This window comes from Esox lucius, chromosome 25, assembly GCF_011004845.1.
Source record: "Esox lucius isolate fEsoLuc1 chromosome 25, fEsoLuc1.pri, whole genome shotgun sequence".
NCBI classification, from domain to species: domain Eukaryota; kingdom Metazoa; phylum Chordata; class Actinopteri; order Esociformes; family Esocidae; genus Esox; species Esox lucius.
In genome coordinates this window covers 19,520,809-19,537,810 of record NC_047593.1, presented here as the reverse complement: position 1 = coordinate 19,537,810, position 17,002 = coordinate 19,520,809, and the positions used below count along the sequence as shown (strand labels likewise).

General features: G+C 45.0%; 1 protein-coding gene across 26 annotated transcripts in view; it reads right to left on the bottom strand.

Annotated features, from left to right (window-relative positions):
• ptprdb (protein tyrosine phosphatase receptor type Db) overlaps positions 1 to 17,002 on the bottom strand; it is a 153,634-nt gene that overhangs the window by 41,673 nt on the left and 94,959 nt on the right. For 8 of the 26 annotated variants that reach the window (XM_029118137.2, XM_029118136.2, XM_029118140.2 and 5 more), the window contains 17 exons: positions 15,920 to 15,937; positions 14,124 to 14,234; positions 11,468 to 11,479; positions 9,618 to 9,887; positions 9,300 to 9,409; positions 9,000 to 9,197; positions 8,618 to 8,891; positions 8,194 to 8,339; positions 7,830 to 7,974; positions 6,632 to 6,937; positions 5,177 to 5,370; positions 4,305 to 4,331; positions 3,739 to 3,856; positions 2,940 to 3,527; positions 763 to 857; positions 424 to 680; positions 13 to 106 (listed from right to left, as the gene is read on the bottom strand). In XM_029118137.2, coding sequence (XP_028973970.1) covers positions 13 to 106; positions 424 to 680; positions 763 to 857; positions 2,940 to 3,527; positions 3,739 to 3,856; positions 4,305 to 4,331; positions 5,177 to 5,370; positions 6,632 to 6,937; positions 7,830 to 7,974; positions 8,194 to 8,339; positions 8,618 to 8,891; positions 9,000 to 9,197; positions 9,300 to 9,409; positions 9,618 to 9,887; positions 11,468 to 11,479; positions 14,124 to 14,234; positions 15,920 to 15,937 — 2,963 coding nt within the window. The remainder of the gene's footprint in view (positions 1 to 12; positions 107 to 423; positions 681 to 762; positions 858 to 2,939; positions 3,528 to 3,738; positions 3,857 to 4,304; positions 4,332 to 5,176; positions 5,371 to 6,631; positions 6,938 to 7,829; positions 7,975 to 8,193; positions 8,340 to 8,617; positions 8,892 to 8,999; positions 9,198 to 9,299; positions 9,410 to 9,617; positions 9,888 to 11,467; positions 11,480 to 14,123; positions 14,235 to 15,919; positions 15,938 to 17,002) is intronic. The other 18 variants (XM_029118150.2, XM_034290879.1, XM_029118155.2 and 15 more) reach the window with 6 other exon arrangements.

Below are 17,002 nucleotides of genomic sequence, written 5' to 3'. Positions count from 1 at the left end.
CCATAATTTTACCTCGTCCAGGTTCATCTGATCAGGGTTCTCCCAGGGTTTCAGGAACTTCCCTGCTCTCTGCTTCTTCAGAGGAACCACCACCACGTAGTAACCCCTGGCAACAACAACCAGATGAATTGTAACGTGTTACAAACGAGGTGGCACGGTGTACTGCTGTAGTTACACTGGCAACCGCTCTGTAATGAAATCATTCGGCACTCGGACTGTCATGCATAAAAATGGCCTCAAACTGTGGTATATATCAAGCCCCTAATTAATTCCAGTCAGCTACAGTATAACACTGTGCACACATTAACAGTTACGTTGTTACTCCATGGCAACGCAACACACATACACACACACACAATTCAGTTATCCTGTACCCTCCTGGTCCTGTACGGACACCCCCTACCCGCTACCATGGAGACACACCTGACGGGCACCGGGGCCTGCACGGGTGGTAGCTGAACGGTCACCATGCCGTCGGCGTTGGTCTTTCCCACCAGTGTGGGTTTGGAGCGCAGCATGTCCGGGGCCGTTGTCACGGTGACTCTGTGTTGCAGCCCTCCAGCACTGTTGCCACGATTGGTCAACAGGAAGGAGTACTGTGTCTCCGGCTGGAGGCCTGTGATCAGCTTCTGGGCCAATTTACCGTCAACCTCCACGCTCTGACCTTTACCATACAGGATCTGGACAGAGGAGGGGAGAGAAGTTACAAACAGACTAACAGGCAGGCAGGCACAAACACCCACTGAACTGGATGGGACTCACAGTGAAGGGCTGGGAGGGGTTTTTCTCCGGTATCTCCCAGGTCAGCAGGACTGAGGTCTTCATTGCAGCCTTCACTCTGAAGTTAGTAGCAAACACTGAGGAAAGGAAATGGAACAACATAGTATGATTCCATAGGTCATTTTATATATCTCTCTGGTAATGACAGAGTAAGATTCCACAGTCCATTGTTAACAACAGAGTATGATTCCATTCTGCAGTTTATCACCATGGAAACAAGAGTATGATTCCATTCTACTGTATATCACTATGGAAACAACAGAGCATGACTCCATTCTACTGTATATCTCTATGGAAACAACAGAGCATGACTCCATTCTACTGTATATCCCTATGGTAACAACAAAGTATGACTCCATTCTACTGTATATCTCTATGGTAACAACAGAGCATGACTCCATTCTACTGTATATCTCTATGGTAACAACAGAGTATGACTCCATTCTACTGTATATCTCTATGGTAACAACAGAGCATGACTCCATTCTACTGTATATCCCTATGGTAACAACAGAGTAGGACTCCATTCTACTGTATATCTCTATGGTAACAACAGAGTATGACTCCATTCCACTGGGTATCACTATGGTAACAAAACATTACAATTCAATTCTACAGTATACTCCTGGATTGCATGTTTCTTTACAATAAAGTTTTGAATGTTCTAACCAAACATTAGTCTCATTGCATCCTCAATGAGGGCTGAATGACTAAATGTAGATTTGGTCCCTAACCCTAACCCTTAATAGCAATACCAGGGCTTGAAAACAAAATACCATCTCATAAGCAGGAAAATAATTCATATTCAAGACTTTTGTCATCATTTTCATGTAACCACATGAACTTTGATGATATGATATTGGAAACATTGTCTTCTACTAAATAGCAGGTACACTTGTGTGATTGCATTTCCAACCCCCTATTGTGTAACTAAACGGTAGTCAGGTCCGGTATAAAGTCTATAGCCCTGTTCAACTTCTGGTGGTCAATATGAGGCGTCTATAGAACATTAGCCACCAAGTGACGGAACTACTGTCCATTAATACACTATATCCTTGAATGGAGGTAGGTCTGACATTTACCTGTATATAAAAGGATCCTTTAATAGGAGTCTAATATTTTCCCTGTATATAATACAGTATAATCCTTTAGTAACAATCCTATATCTTACCTGTATATAATAAAATCCTTCGCTAAGAGCCTTTTTCTGCCTTTCAAGTGAATCAATTTTTACTCAGGGGAGCACCACTTGATTTCACTAATCAGGGCACTAAGTTACATCGGCGTACTTACCTTTTCTGATGAGAAACACTGACTGGTTATTAACATGAAACTACATTGACAACACAAAGAAAAACAATGGAAGTTGTGCATATATATGAACTGATCTGGTGTGTGTATATAGAACTGATCTGGTGTGTGTATATAGAACTGATCTGGTGTGTGTATATAGAACTGATCTGGTTTGTGTATATAGAACTGATCTGGTGTGTGTATATAGAACTGGTCTGGCTTGTTTATAGAACTGATCTGGTGTGTCTATATAGAACTGGTCTGGTGTGTCTATATAGAACTGATCTGGTGTGTGTATATAGAACTGGTCTGGCTTGTTTATAGAACTGATCTGGTGTGTCTATATAGAACTGGTCTGGTGTGTCTATATAGAACTGATCTGGTGTGTGTATATAGAACTGGTCTGGCTTGTTTATAGAACTGATCTGGTGTGTCTATATAGAACTGGTCTGGTGTGTCTATATAGAACTGGTCTGGTGTGTCTATATAGAACTGGTCTGGTGTGTCTATATAGAACTGGTCTGGTGTGTCTATATAGAACTGATCTGGTGTGTCTATATAGAACTGGTCTGGTGTGTCTATATAGAATTGGTCTGGTGTGTCTATATAGAATTGGTCTGGTGTGTCTATATAGAACTGGTTTGGTGTGTCTATATAGAACTGATCTGATGTGTCCATATAGAACTGATCTGATGTGTCCATATTGAACTGGCCTGGTGTGTGTATATAGAACCGGTGTGGTGTATGTATATAGAACTGGTTTGGTGTGTGTGTACAGAACTGGTGTGAATACATGTCCAAGACAGTAACAGAGTGCGTGCTGGGACAGGAGCCAACATGTCTGCGTGTTGAAGTGCGCCCCCTACCTTCCACCTCCTGTGGTTGCGTTCTAAACTGGACACTAGGACTATAAGGTCCCGGCCCTACCGCCGTGAACGCACGCACTCTGACGTCAAACACCGTGTCGGCGCTCAAACCTTCCAAGGTCACGCCGGCCTCAGGCACCGCCACCTCCCTGGTGGTGTTCCCCCTGGCGTTGACATCCCGGTACTGCACCGAATATTTCACAATCTTCCCGTTCTGTTCGATAAGCGGCACAGACTTCCAAGCTAGCTGTAAGGAGGACGACGAGGCGCCTTCCGATATGATATTTTCCGGGTACCCCTTGGGGGCGTCCTCGGGCGTCGTCAGCTTGATCGCCGCCTCCTCGCCGTAGCCAATCTTATTGCGGGCGGAAAGTTTAAAAATATACGTGGTCCCCTTGTGAATGTCCTGGGCCCTGAAGGAGGTCTCCTTGGCTGGAAACTCCACCACGGTGAGTGGGAGGACATCCAGGCGCCCGAACGTGAGACGGTACCCCAGGAGTGGGGTGGGGGGGTCGGGGGGAGGCAGCCACTGGAGCTGGGCGGTCCCTGCCACGGAGGAGCTCACTGACAGACGGGGACGCTCGGGGACTGGAGAGAGGAATTGGGTGTGAGGGGGAGGAGAGAGATGGGAGGATGACAAGGAGGGAGGAGGTGTGAGGAGAAGAGAGAGACAAGACATTGGCGTTGACGAGAAACCACATTTCACGGTATACATTCCCTCCATTACCCTCGACATAGTACTCTGGTTTCATTGTCTTGAGCTTGTGGAGGTTTAAGGTGTCAGTCTGTCAGCACCTACATGCCAGGGTGGTGCAGACGGTTTGAGGTTTGCTCCTGGCCCCGTCTCCCTTGGCAGTGTATGCCCCCACGGACACCGAGTATCCAGTATTGGCCTGGAGATCGCCCAGAACCACCTCCTACAGAACCCCGGACGGAGAACAATTGAGTATTACAGAACCTCCATCGACAGAACACAGAATATAACAGAGGCAATCAACAGCATTTAACCAACGAACAACATACGAGTCTGATAAAATGGGCCTCTAGATTCTAGCCCATTCTGAGATGTCCTATTGTACGATCTGATGGAATGCGTGGTAGCCTAGTCATTATTGCATCCGCTCAATAACTGAAAGACTGCTAGACCAAATCTGAACTGGCCTGGTAAAAAAAGTAAACCAACCGGTTATTCTGTTCCTGTAGCAGTTAACTGACAATCATGGCAGGAAACTGCACTCGTCTAACATTGGATTGGGTTGGATTAAACGCGGAAGCCACATCTCGCCTGAGTGAAAACCAACTCATACCCCGTTTCCCATTCAGTTGTCGACTACAGACACTTTATCAGATTACAGATATACTCACATATTCCCTTGATTCATTGTATTCCCACTGATCGAATAGCCGAGAAGAGAGAGAGGAAAAAGACAGGATTCTGTATATTAGTCTAAAATATTATCACATAGTTTCAATGACTTGTAAATTATATAAACAATATTCATTTTGTAAATTGAGGAATACTTGAACGCAATTAGACTACGCACTAAGTTTCTGAGTAACATTATTAGTAGAACAGACTTTCTTATCTGAATGTTTTTACTAAACATCAATGTCCCATTCTATTCTACTTTTCCATTCTATTCTACTTTTCCATTCTATTCTACTGTTCCATTCTATTCTTCTGTTCCATTCTATTCTACTGTTCCATTCTATTCTACTGTTCCATTCTATTCTACTGTTCCATTCTATTCTACTGTTCCATTCTATCTTGCAACAGTAGACATTCTCAATATACTCTTGGAGGCAACACACCAAGAATTGTCTTTTATACATAATAACATAATCATATATGTATCCTGAATGTAATGAAGACTGCTGAAACCACGTACAGTGGTATGATCATAGAACAGAAGCTATCCCATACATGTGTGTATGACAAGTTACTGAACATGTAACGTGTTGTAGAGGGCAGGTTGGTCACAGAGAATGAGAGGAAATGTACGTTTTAATCTTACTGCCTTGATAAGACCACATAGCCTTAGGTGTGTGTGTGTGTCTGGCCCTTATTGTGCAAAAGTATAGATGGTAATGTACTGACATGTGTGAGAAAGTGTTGGTAGCCAAATTCTACTTTAACATTATTTACACAACATACAATGTCATTCTACCGTATATCAACATTCCCTTTTTTTATTATCAAATTGTCCAACTGTCTTGGGTAGTTTTTCCCTTATTACCTGTGAGTCATCGATGAGTATGTCCTTGATGAGGTTTGGTCCTGTGGGCTCTCCGTAGCTCATTTTAACGTAGTGCACCTGGTACCCTCTGACCTGCCCATGCTGCCGCTCCGCGGCCGGTGCCCGCCACGCCACCCTGATGGCCGACGAGTTCACCGCCTCTGTCTCCACGCCACGTGGAGGACCGCTGGGAACTGGAAATGCATTGTGGGATACAGTAGGTAGGGGTCAAGGGTCGAGGTTCAAAGTTCACAATGGCTATTAGATGTTTTGGATACTCCAAGAAGGGGGAGTGTTTGTAGCGTCGGGTCATTTATTTATTTTTTCAGGGGGGGGAGGCTCTTTAAAAAAAAAAAAAATCTGAAAAATACCTGGGAGCTGAGATTAGAAAAATCACAAAAAAGTGGAAAAAGTTGTGAAAAAATATGTTCTGGAAAAAAAAAAACGTCCTGACAAACAGTAGAAAGACAAAGAGCGAGAGAGTGAGCGAAAGATAATGTGAACCTTCAGGGGCCGTGGTTGGCAGAGAGACCTTGCCTGTCTATGAGGAAAATCCACCCCTTTCCCAAATTTCTAAACCCTTTCCACAAAAAAAAATATAATACAAATTTGTATTTCAGAAAAGGGTACAGTACAAAGATATGCCAAGAGAAAGGTTCATTTATGTAGCGCTATAGCAGGAGAAGGGTTGAGAGGAAAGCCTGAGGACTAGACTGGACTCCCTGACTCCCTCCCCCACAGTGGTTGACAGGGGCAGGGTTAATGGACTGCACTAAAATTCCCCTCAGACGGGGGTGTTTAGTGACAGCCACGGGCTGCAGTTCAAAAAGGCAACAGTTAGTGGGATACACCACACATTCCCCCTGAAGCAGCAGAGAAGCAAAACAAAAAAATCTGCCAGCGGAGGTAACAACAAAAAGGTAAAAACAAATAAAACTAAAAACAGCGTGGCGTGACTATAGCCCAGGGAGGTTTCTCTCCGTCTCAGCGTGAAGGTCAAGAAGAAAAACACAGCCATGGTTCTGTCCCCTATGAAGGGCACAAGGTAGGGGACAGGGTTGCATTTGGGATGTGTCCTAGCAGCTAGAGGTTCTCAGGTAGTTTTGGAGTTAGTAGGAAAACAACATGTTCCTCAAGGACAAGGGGGTTTAGTATCAACAGACATGGGGCATTTGGGACATACCATCTTCCTCTACGCGTACAAAAACGGGGGGGTTTAGTATCAACAGACATGGGGCATTTGGGACATACCATCTTCCTCTACGCGTACAAAAACGGGGGGGTTTAGTATCAACAGGCATGGGACCTTTGGGACATACCATCCTCCTCTATGCGTACAAGGACAGGGGGGTTTAGTATCAACAGGCATGTGGCATTTGGGACATACCATCCTCCTCTATGCGTACAAGGACGGGGGGGTTTAGTATCAACAGGCATGGGGCATTTGGGACATACCATCTTCTTCTGTGCGTACAAGGCGCTGTAGACTCTCGGGTCCCTCTCCGGTTTCCGTGAGTGCTCGGACCGTGATTCCGTACTCAGTCCATTTTTCCAGGTTTTCCAGAAGGTAGGGAGAGCTATTGGGCGGGATTGCACTGATTTTCTTGGAAGTCCTGTTCTGCCCTTCCGTGACGGAATACTGGATGGAATATCCCGTTATGATTCCGTTCTGGTATTCCGGCGGAGGCGGAGCCCAACTTACCAGGATGCTTGTGGAACTGGGGCTGGAGCATGTAACATCCTGGGGAGGGGCTGAGGGCACTGATTGGCCAGGTTTGAGGAAGTAGAAGGTAGGAGTTGTTTGAGCGGATGTAATTGGTTGTGTATTGTGTGTTGATTGTTTGGTTGGTGAGGTGAGATGTTTAGTGGAAGGCACAGTGAACAGACAAGAGACAGAAAACAAAAAAGGGACAAAAAACATCAAATGAACATAAAACTCTAGGACTGGCGTTTCTAAAGAAAGATGACCTACAGACTAAAACAGAAATGACAGATCAAACGTCAAATCTAGGGTTGCAGAATTCCAGTAACTTCCATCAAATACACAGGTTTTCCAGGGATTCCAGATTGAAGAGGTTTTGAGAAAATCACCAGAATTGTGGAACCTTAGTCAAATCTGTTTGATTCAAAATGTTGTTGACAGAAAATAATGAGAAATAATGAGTTAAATATGGGGAAGAACAGAAACACTGAACGGTCTTCAGAACATGAAACCTACCTTCATCTCAGTTAACCCAGGACTAAAAGCTGCCATAATAGCATCCACTTACACGTCTGTTTAGGAGACAACTTACCTACCTTGACTTGAATTTACGTTGTACTCCAACACCTTTTCACAGTCTCAGGGATTCTCCACAGACTGATCAGGTTCACAGATATTTCTAACTACTGAACTAAATGACCTTTACTGACTGTTAGACTAACGACTAAACTACATGACCGACTGTATAGCCAAAGTAAAACCATATGTCCCGTTCAAACCTACGTGTCCTTTGCCCAATACTATATTAGTAATAACTTCAATGACATTTTGACCAATCAGATCTGAATTTTATCCACATATTGGCCCTTCAACCAATCAGATCTGCTCTTCAGCGGCTAATTGGCCCTTTCGACCAATCAGATCTCCTCCACTGATTGCGTGGGGACGTACGTGTCTGCGGGGTGTCTGCGGTGACCTCGTTGGTAAAGGCTCCGATGCCGTGTTTACTCCGTGCCGCCAGCTGGAAGGTGTAGGAGGAGAAGGGCTTCAGGTTCTTCATGAGGTACGAAGTGGTCGGGTCGAAACTCAGCTTCTTCTGCAGGGACGTGAGGGGGAGGGAGAAAGTGACAGGTTGGAGGGGTTGAGGGGACGGGTGGTTGTTGGCTCCAAACTCTGAATTGTGAAAGCAGGTGCACGAGAACCCTGTGACATCTGTGTCTGTCAGAATGGTGCTATGATTCAAACCCGATGGGCTCCGATGGATTGTCAAGCATTTTAAAACGTAAAATAAAAAAGAGTGACCACAAGCCATTACCTCTTCGGTGTCGTCTGCCCTCCTCCAGACCAGCTCATATCCAGTGATCTGGTTGTCAGGCCCACTCTGGGGAGGAGCCACCCAAGACAACAATATACTGGTCTCTGACTTGGCCTCCCCTTTAAAATCAGACGGCTGGGATGGAACTATGCAGAGAGAAAGAACTATGTTACCCAGAATACTCTGCAATACACTGGTCTCTGACTTGGCCTCCCCTTTAAAATCAGACCGCTAGGATGCGACTAGGGAGACGGAGGGAACTATGTTACCCAGAATACACTACAATATACTGACAGTAAAAAACCCGTAAAAAACCCATTAGGATGCAAACAAACGGCAGTGCATCAGATGCCACCCATTTACAATTCAACTAAAATCACATCACATTCACCCACAACACACACACACACACACACACACACACCTCCAGTCTTGGCGATGATCTGCAGGTCCTGTGAAAGCGGGCCGTCTCCGACGGAGGTGAAGGCCAGGACTCTGATGTAGTAGGTCTTATTGGGGACCAGGCTGTGGACCGTGATGAAGTTGGCCGCCCGGACCATCTGCTTCTCCCACTGGTTGACCTGCAGCGCCGGGTCGTCCGTGTAGTACACCCTGTACCCCACCACCTGACCGTTGGCCTCCTCGGGCTCGTCCCAGTGGATGATGGCGGTGGTGGTGCTCAGCATGCGACCTCTGACCTGGAAACACAACAAGGCCGCCGTCAGGGCCGCGCGCGCGCGGTAAAAACACGCTAGTTTGGAGAACCATGCGAATTCTGACCAACGGTGAATCCGTCGACCCCTGACCTGTCGCGGGGGCGATGACGGCGCCTGTTCGGCGGTCCTGGCCTCCACGGGGTCGCTGGCGGGGCCCCTGCCGATGGTGTTGACGGCCGCCACGCGGAAGTCGTAGTGGGAGAACGGGCTGAGGCCTCCCACGCTGTAGCGGGTGGTTGCTATGCCGTCTATCTCCTTGTAGGCGTCTTCTGATCCCTTCGGACGGTGCTGTTGTGGGGGGGGGGGGGGGGGGGGGGGTCATGAAGTGTGTGTGTGTGTGTGTTAATGTACTACACTTGTGTGTGCGTTGGTGTGTGTACTGTGTTCTACCTGTATAATATAGTAGGACACGGGTTCCGGGTTTCCTGAATCCCAGGTCAGGGTTATGCTGGTTGCAGTTCTCTCTGTCACCACTGGAGAACCCGGGGCCTTGGGCAAGGCTGGAGACAGGGGGAGATAAAGGGGCAAGAGAGAGAGAGAGGGGGAGGACAGAGAGGTAGGGGAGAGAGATGGCGGAACAGTGAAGAAAGCGGAAGCATGAAACTGTATATTTGCCAACATTTCCTGTGTTTATTTACATATTTAATATCTGCGTGAACACAGAGGTATATTATTCTATACTGTCATTAAACAGGTTTCCACAGCTACCTTTCACTGTAATCTGTGCCACCGCCTCGATGACCCCCAGCGTCGACATGGCAACACATGTGTAGTTGTTGGACTGGCGCACGTCCCCCAGCTCCAGAACATTCCGGCCGATCGGCATGTCGTCCTCGGGCGTGAGGTCTTCTGCCCCGAGCATCCACTTCACATAGGGCATAGGGGAGCCCACAGCCACGCAGGTGATGTTGATGTTGCCTCCTGGCATGATCTCACTGTCCGCTGGGGGGATGGAAAACCGCGGGGGAACCCGGCGGACTGGGGGGGGGGCAGTACATACATCTCTTTAAAGATAATATAGAGACAGACACTACATCCATATCTATACAGATAATATAGAGACAGACACTACATCCATATCTATACAGATAATATAGAGACAGACACTACATCCATATCTATACAGATAATATAGAGACAGACACTACATCCATATCTATACAGATAATATAGAGACAGACGCTACATCCATATCTATACAGATAATATAGAGACAGACGCTACATCCATATCTATACAGATAATATAGAGACAGACACTACATCCATATCTATACAGATAATATAGAGACAGACACTACATCCATATCTATACAGATAATATAGAGACAGACACTACATCCATATCTATACAGATAATATAGAGACAGACGCTACATCCATATCTATACAGATAATATAGAGACAGACGCTACATCCATATCTATACAGATAATATAGAGACAGACACTACATCCATATCTATACAGATAATATAGAGACAGACGCTACATCCATATCTATACAGATAATATAGAGACAGACACTACATCCATATCTATACAGATAATATAGAGACAGACGCTACATCCATATCTATACAGATAATATAGAGACAGACACTACATCCATATCTATACAGATAATATAGAGACAGACACTACATCCATATCTATACAGATAATATAGAGACAGACGCTACATCCATATCTATACAGATAATATAGAGACAGACACTACATCCATATCTATACAGATAATATAGAGACAGACGCTACATCCATATCTATACAGATAATATAGAGACAGACACTACATCCATATCTATACAGATAATATAGAGACAGACGCTACATCCATATCTATACAGATAATATAGAGACAGACACTACATCCATATATTTAAAGGTCATGCTCTGATCTACTTGATGAAGCTGTACTGGTTCATGGATTAAGCAGGTAGACCAACTCAGGCATCAATATGACCACAATTACTGTGGATGTACAGACTGTTAGATAAGGGGCAGTGTGTGGATGTATAGACTGTTAGTCATGGGGCAGTGTGTGGATGTATAGACTGTTAGACAAGGGACAGTGTCTGGATGTATAGACTGTTAGTCAAGGAGAAGTGTGTGGATGTATAGACTGTTAGACAAGGGGCAGTGTCTGGATGTATAGACTGTTAGTCAAGGAGAAGTGTGTGGATGTATAGACTGTTAGACAAGGGGCAGTGTCTGGATGTATAGACTGTTAGACAAGGGACACTGTCTGGATGTATAGACTGTTAGTCAAGGAAAATTGTGTGGATGTATAGACTGTTTGACAAGGGACAGTGTGTGGACACGATCGCATGACCAACATCATGTTTTAAACTCTAAACAAACAACATTACAGAAGACAATAACAAAAATCCTAGGCCAGATTCAAACTCCGGTCCTGGAACCGGGAAGAACTCAGCCCTGGGACACCAGGTGACGGCAAATAACTAGCAGGTAGAAACAAGGGTTTTGTTCTCTCCAGGGCCGAGGTAGAATGACCCCGGACAGGGTGGAAATGTAGTGAAAGACAAAAGTTACCCACCTTCTCTGAGCTCTGAAGAACCAAGGATAAGTAGAGCGCAGGAAGAAGACGGAGGCAGAGGAAGAAAAGCAAAGAACAAAGGAAGAGAGAGAGGGAAGAAAGAGGAGAAAGAAAATACAGAGCAAGGGAAGATGGAAGTGAAGAGGTCAGGTAGTTAGGGCTTCTAACACACATACACAAACCCCCACAACACATATGAACACACCCGCACAACACACACACACCCGCACAACATACACACACACACACACAAACAGACTGAAGACACAAAACACACAAACACTCACGCATACACGTGTTTATCTTTTAAGTCTAATTAGAGTATGTGTGTGCGCGCATGTATATGTGTTTGTCTTCGATATATGTGTGTCTGTGTAAAACAGGCAGCCGAGAGCCTAAGGATCTAACCTGTCTAACAGAATAAGAGTAAAACAACTCTGACGCCTTCTTCCAAACGGCAAACTATTCCTTATGTAGTGCCCTACAGTAACCAGGGCCCGGGCAGAAGTAGTGCCCTACAGTAACCAGGGCCCGGGCAGAAGTAGTGCACTACAGTAACCAGGGCCCGGGCAGAAGTAGTGCACTACAGTAACCAGGGCCCGGGCAGAAGTAGTGCCCTACAGTAACCAGGGCCCGGGCAGAAGTAGTGCCCTACAGTAACCAGGGTCTGGGCAGAAGTAGTGCCCTACAGTAACCAGGGCCCGGGCAGAAGTAGTGCCCTACAGTAACCAGGGCCCGGGCAGAAGTAGTGCCCTACAGTAACCAGGGCCCGGGCAGAAGTCGTGCCCTACATAGGGCCCGTGGTGGGATTTGGGAAGCCCAGCCTGAGAACAGTCTTAAAGGCATTAGACGGGGCACAGCGTACAGGGGAAGAGATACCCACAGTAATTCTCTTTATGTCATGGCTCATTCCCTAATGCCAGGACCTGTGTGGGAGGTAACCATTTCTTTAAGTTTTTATCTTTGGAAGCTGACATAAATCGACTGGTCTCAAAAAAAATTGGTTGAGCCAAAATAGTTCACTAAAATACCTACTCCAGGGGCCCCCAACCAAAATATTTTCCATGTTCTCATTTGACAGCAGAATGTGTAGAATTGTGGGAAATGTGCTTTCACACTGAAAGAACAAAGGCTAGATGTGTATATTACAGGAGCAGTAAACAGGCTGTTCTCTCAGCCTGATGACACTACGGGACAAAAGCATTAAATCAAAAGCAGCACATTTTTCTCTTTGTATCGTTGCAGGAAATAGGATTTAAAATTCTAACAACTTGGCCTCATAATAAAACTTGCAACGTATCGTTGTAAATCAGCAAATGAAATCTGTGCCCGTTGGCAAAATGTGTTGAAAAGGAAGAAGTTCTAAGTAAAAACATAAACACTGCCTGGGGTCCTGCTTTGGCGGGTACCTTCTACAGATACTGCATCTCCCTAAATGTCAGTTCCGGTCCCAGTGCTCGACGTGGGCTGGACTTCACCCAAGCTGAGAACCGGCACTTCAAATGTTCTACTGCCTGAGTTTCCGTTCTGCTTATAGAACAACAGCTCCAAAGTCAATACCGTCACCTATTTCAGTCCAAGCCTTCACTGTGTATTCTCCAATTTCTGTAGTTTAGCTACATGGTGATTTTCCTATCTCTGACATATAGATTAGGTGGTGATTTTCCTACCTCTGACTTTTAGATTGGGTGGTGGTTTTCCTACCTCTGACTTTTAGACTGGGTGGTGGTTTTCCTACCTCTGACGTATAGATTGGGTGGTGGTTTTCCTAACTCTGACTTTTAGGTTGGGTGGTGGTTTTCCTACCTCTGACGTATAGATTGGGTGGTGGTTTTCCTATCTCTGACGTATAGATTGGGTGGTGGTTTTCCTACCTCTGACGTATAGATTGGGTGGTGGTTTTCCTATCTCTGACGTATAGATTGGGTGGTGGTTTTCCTACCTCTGACGTATAGATTGGGTGGTGGTTTTCCTATCTCTGACGTATAGATTGGGTGGTGGTTTTCCTACCTCTGACGTATAGATTGGGTGGTGGTTTTCCTAACTCTGACTTTTAGGTTGGGTGGTGGTTTTCCTACCTCTGACGTATAGATTGGGTGGTGGTTTTCCTACCTCTGACGTATAGATTGGGTGGTGGTTTTCCTACCTCTGACGTATAGATTGGGTGGTGGTTTTCCTAACTCTGACTTTTAGGTTGGGTGGTGGTTTTCCTATCTCTGACGTATAGATTGGGTGGTGGTTTTCCTACCTCTGACGTATAGATTGGGTGGTGGTTTTCCTAACTCTGACTTTTAGGTTGGGTGGTGGTTTTCCTACCTCTGACGTATAGATTGGGTGGTGGTTTTCCTACCTCTGACGTATAGATTGGGTGGTGGTTTTCCTACCTCTGACGTATAGATTGGGTGGTGGTTTTCCTAACTCTGACTTTTAGGTTGGGTGGTGGTTTTCCTATCTCTGACGTATAGATTGGGTGGTGGTTTTCCTACCTCTGACGTATAGATTGGGTGGTGGTTTTCCTAACTCTGACTTTTAGGTTGGGTGGTGGTTTTCCTACCTCTGACGTATAGATTGGGTGGTGGTTTTCCTACCTCTGACGTATAGATTGGGTGGTGGTTTTCCTACCTCTGACGTATAGATTGGGTGGTGGTTTTCCTACCTCTGACGTATAGATTGGCAGGGGTTGAGTAGCGTGTTCCATCGCTGTTGGTGGCAACACACTCATACTTCCCCTGGTCCTGCTCTTCACTCAGCTCGATCTGAAGGGCACCTGGTGGGGAGAGGAGGAGGAAAACAGACCGAAAGACAGAGAGAAAGAAAGGAAGGAATGAAAGGGAGCGATAGTAAAGGAATGGAGATAGAGGGACAACAGAGGGAAAGGAAAGAAACACCATTCACAAAGAGGTATGATATTATAGCGCTGTGTTTCATTTCAAGACAACATGGAGATGCAGGGACAGGAATTGGGCTAAAACGGAGACACTTTCTGCCAAAATAATCTGGATAGTACGAAGGAAAGGCGGACAAGAAAAAATATTGAAGAAAAAAAAAAAAGAAATTGAAAAACTGTTACATCTATGGTTTGTACAAAAAATATGCAGCAAAAATACTATTCAGCCTCTCGAGAAAAATTATAATAAGAAGGAAAAAAATTTAGAAAAAAAATGTTTGAGAAAATGTAACATGCAAGCAGCTACGAAGTAAGCAAAGAAATCTGCAATTCCACTTACAGAACAACATTTTGAAAAATTCTTTGCTGAAAATTGAAAGGCAGTTTTATTAGGGAAATCAAAAGTGACCCAAACATTGCCATGGCAATAAGATACAGAATCCACCAATGGGATCAGGAGTGTGATGTCACAGTAACAACCAACCACTCCCACCCCACCCCACACCTCCTCCCCAAACCAATAAAAAAAGGTTAAGACATCAACCATCCTCCCGTGAGGTCACTGGACCAACGTTTAGGCCCCGAGAGATGAACAGATTTAGCAGTTTTCTTTCTCCCTGGAAAAAGACAAAGTGTCAAAAAAGACCAGACTTTTTCAGAAGTAAAAACAGGAGGGAGAGAGAGAAAGAGAGAAGGGTGTTGAGGATAAAAAGCACCCATAAAAACTTTATTGAAAAAGTGGTTGTCGGGGCTTTTCAATGGCAGCGGGAGAATGTAGGAAGAGGAGGAGAGACTGAAGGAAATCTAGATAACAGCGGTTTGTGTCTGTATGTAGTGTATGAACGTGTGCCTGCACTCTAATGTGTGTGTGTGTGTATGTGTGTGTGTGTGTGTGTGTGTGTGTGTATGTCTGTCTGTCTCAAGCAAAAAACAGAGATGAGGGAAATAAGATTATGGTCTGAAACAGCTGCCTATACCCTAAGTCAATACGCAGGGAAAAAGGAGGTAGCCTGAGCCATTTGACGGACGGGGGGCGGGGTGTGCAGGAGGGGTGGGTTGTGGCTCAAGATTTTGTCCTGACCCGAAAAACGCAATGACAGAAAAAATCAGAAGGAATGAAGAAGAAAGTGAAAAAGGAAAATGTGCCTCCTCGTCTTAGAACGAGACCATTTTCAACTGAGTCAAAACGTCACTAAGACAGCATATAAACAACACCGTTAATCTATAAGGCAAAAACAAACACTGTAAATAGCTGAGTGGGATAAATGGAAAACCCTGAAGAAGGGAGGATGGGAAAAGGACAAGGAAGCAATGCATGACAACTTCAAGTTGTTTAGTTAAACGACAAAACGAAGATGGCAGAAATGGAAGGAGGGATGAAGGAAGGAAGGATGAATCTTAGAATTTCTAGCCTGTTTTTTATGTCACAAATGACACCCAAATCACTATAGTGCACACTACTCCTGACAATGGATCTAGTCAAAAGTAGTGCACTATATGAGGAATAGGGTGCCATTTGTGACAACCTAATTCTGAGGCGTTCCTGGCAGCCAATCATCTCTTACCTCGTATAGGAGTGCCACCTGATTGGTCAATGAATGCAAATAAGATTAGAGAAGAAGAAGAAGAAATATTAGTACGGAGGGAGGAAAGTACGAACAGAGGAGACAGAGAGAGAGAGATGAGGGGTATTGAGAGGAGAATAATTAAATTAGATACTCAACATTATCGGATCAATAAATGAGAGCGAAGTAGAGAGAGAGGCAGAGAGAGAGAGAGGAAGAAGAGTGGACAGAGAAAAGAAAAGAGAAACATTCTGAAGAAAAAAGAAGATTGAGAAGATTGAAAGAAAGATAGATAAGAGAATGAAAGGAAGCAAGAGGTAGAGAACAGGAGACAGCCCCCAGAAAGCCAGAGGTATAGACAGAGAGACAGAGAGAGAGAGAGAGAGGAAGTGAGAGACAGCGAGCGCTACAAAGACTGATGATTGGTTGTATTCTGTGCAGTGGTTGTCCACAGGGGGTAAAGTGTGCGCTGTGGGAAGGCAGTGGAGTTTTCCATGGCTGCGTTGACACAGACAGCTCAGTTCAGATTTTTATTCTGATCTTTTCACATCAGAATGATTTTCAGAGATTACAGTTCCAAAGACCAATTAGTGAGTAAATAAAACATCTAAAATGGGCTGTGTGTGTGGACAGGGTTTATTTGAGGGGAATGGGGCTTCAGTTGAGTCCGCCATCTACAGTGGGTTACGTATTGAAGGGAAAACACTATTCTATAATGGGGGGGGGGTGAGAGAGAGAGAGTGAAGGAAGGAGAGATATTTAGTGAAAGAATGTAAAGATGAGAGTGAGTAGAGGATTACACCACTCAGAAAGGTTTAGGGTGTGTGTGTGTGTCTGTGTATGTGTGTGTGCGTTCATACATGCGTCTATCTCTGAGTGCATGTGTGTGTGTGAGTGCGTATGTATATGCATGTGTAAGCACCTGACCACATGCGCCACGCTAACTGTACTGTATGACCAGAGTGGTCTTGATCAGTAATTAGAGAGGTGAGTCAGTAATCAGAGCAGTGAGTCAGTAGTTAGAGCAGTGTGTCAGTAGTTAGAGCAGTGTGTCATGTTTTGAGTTGTGAGTTAGTGTTTGAA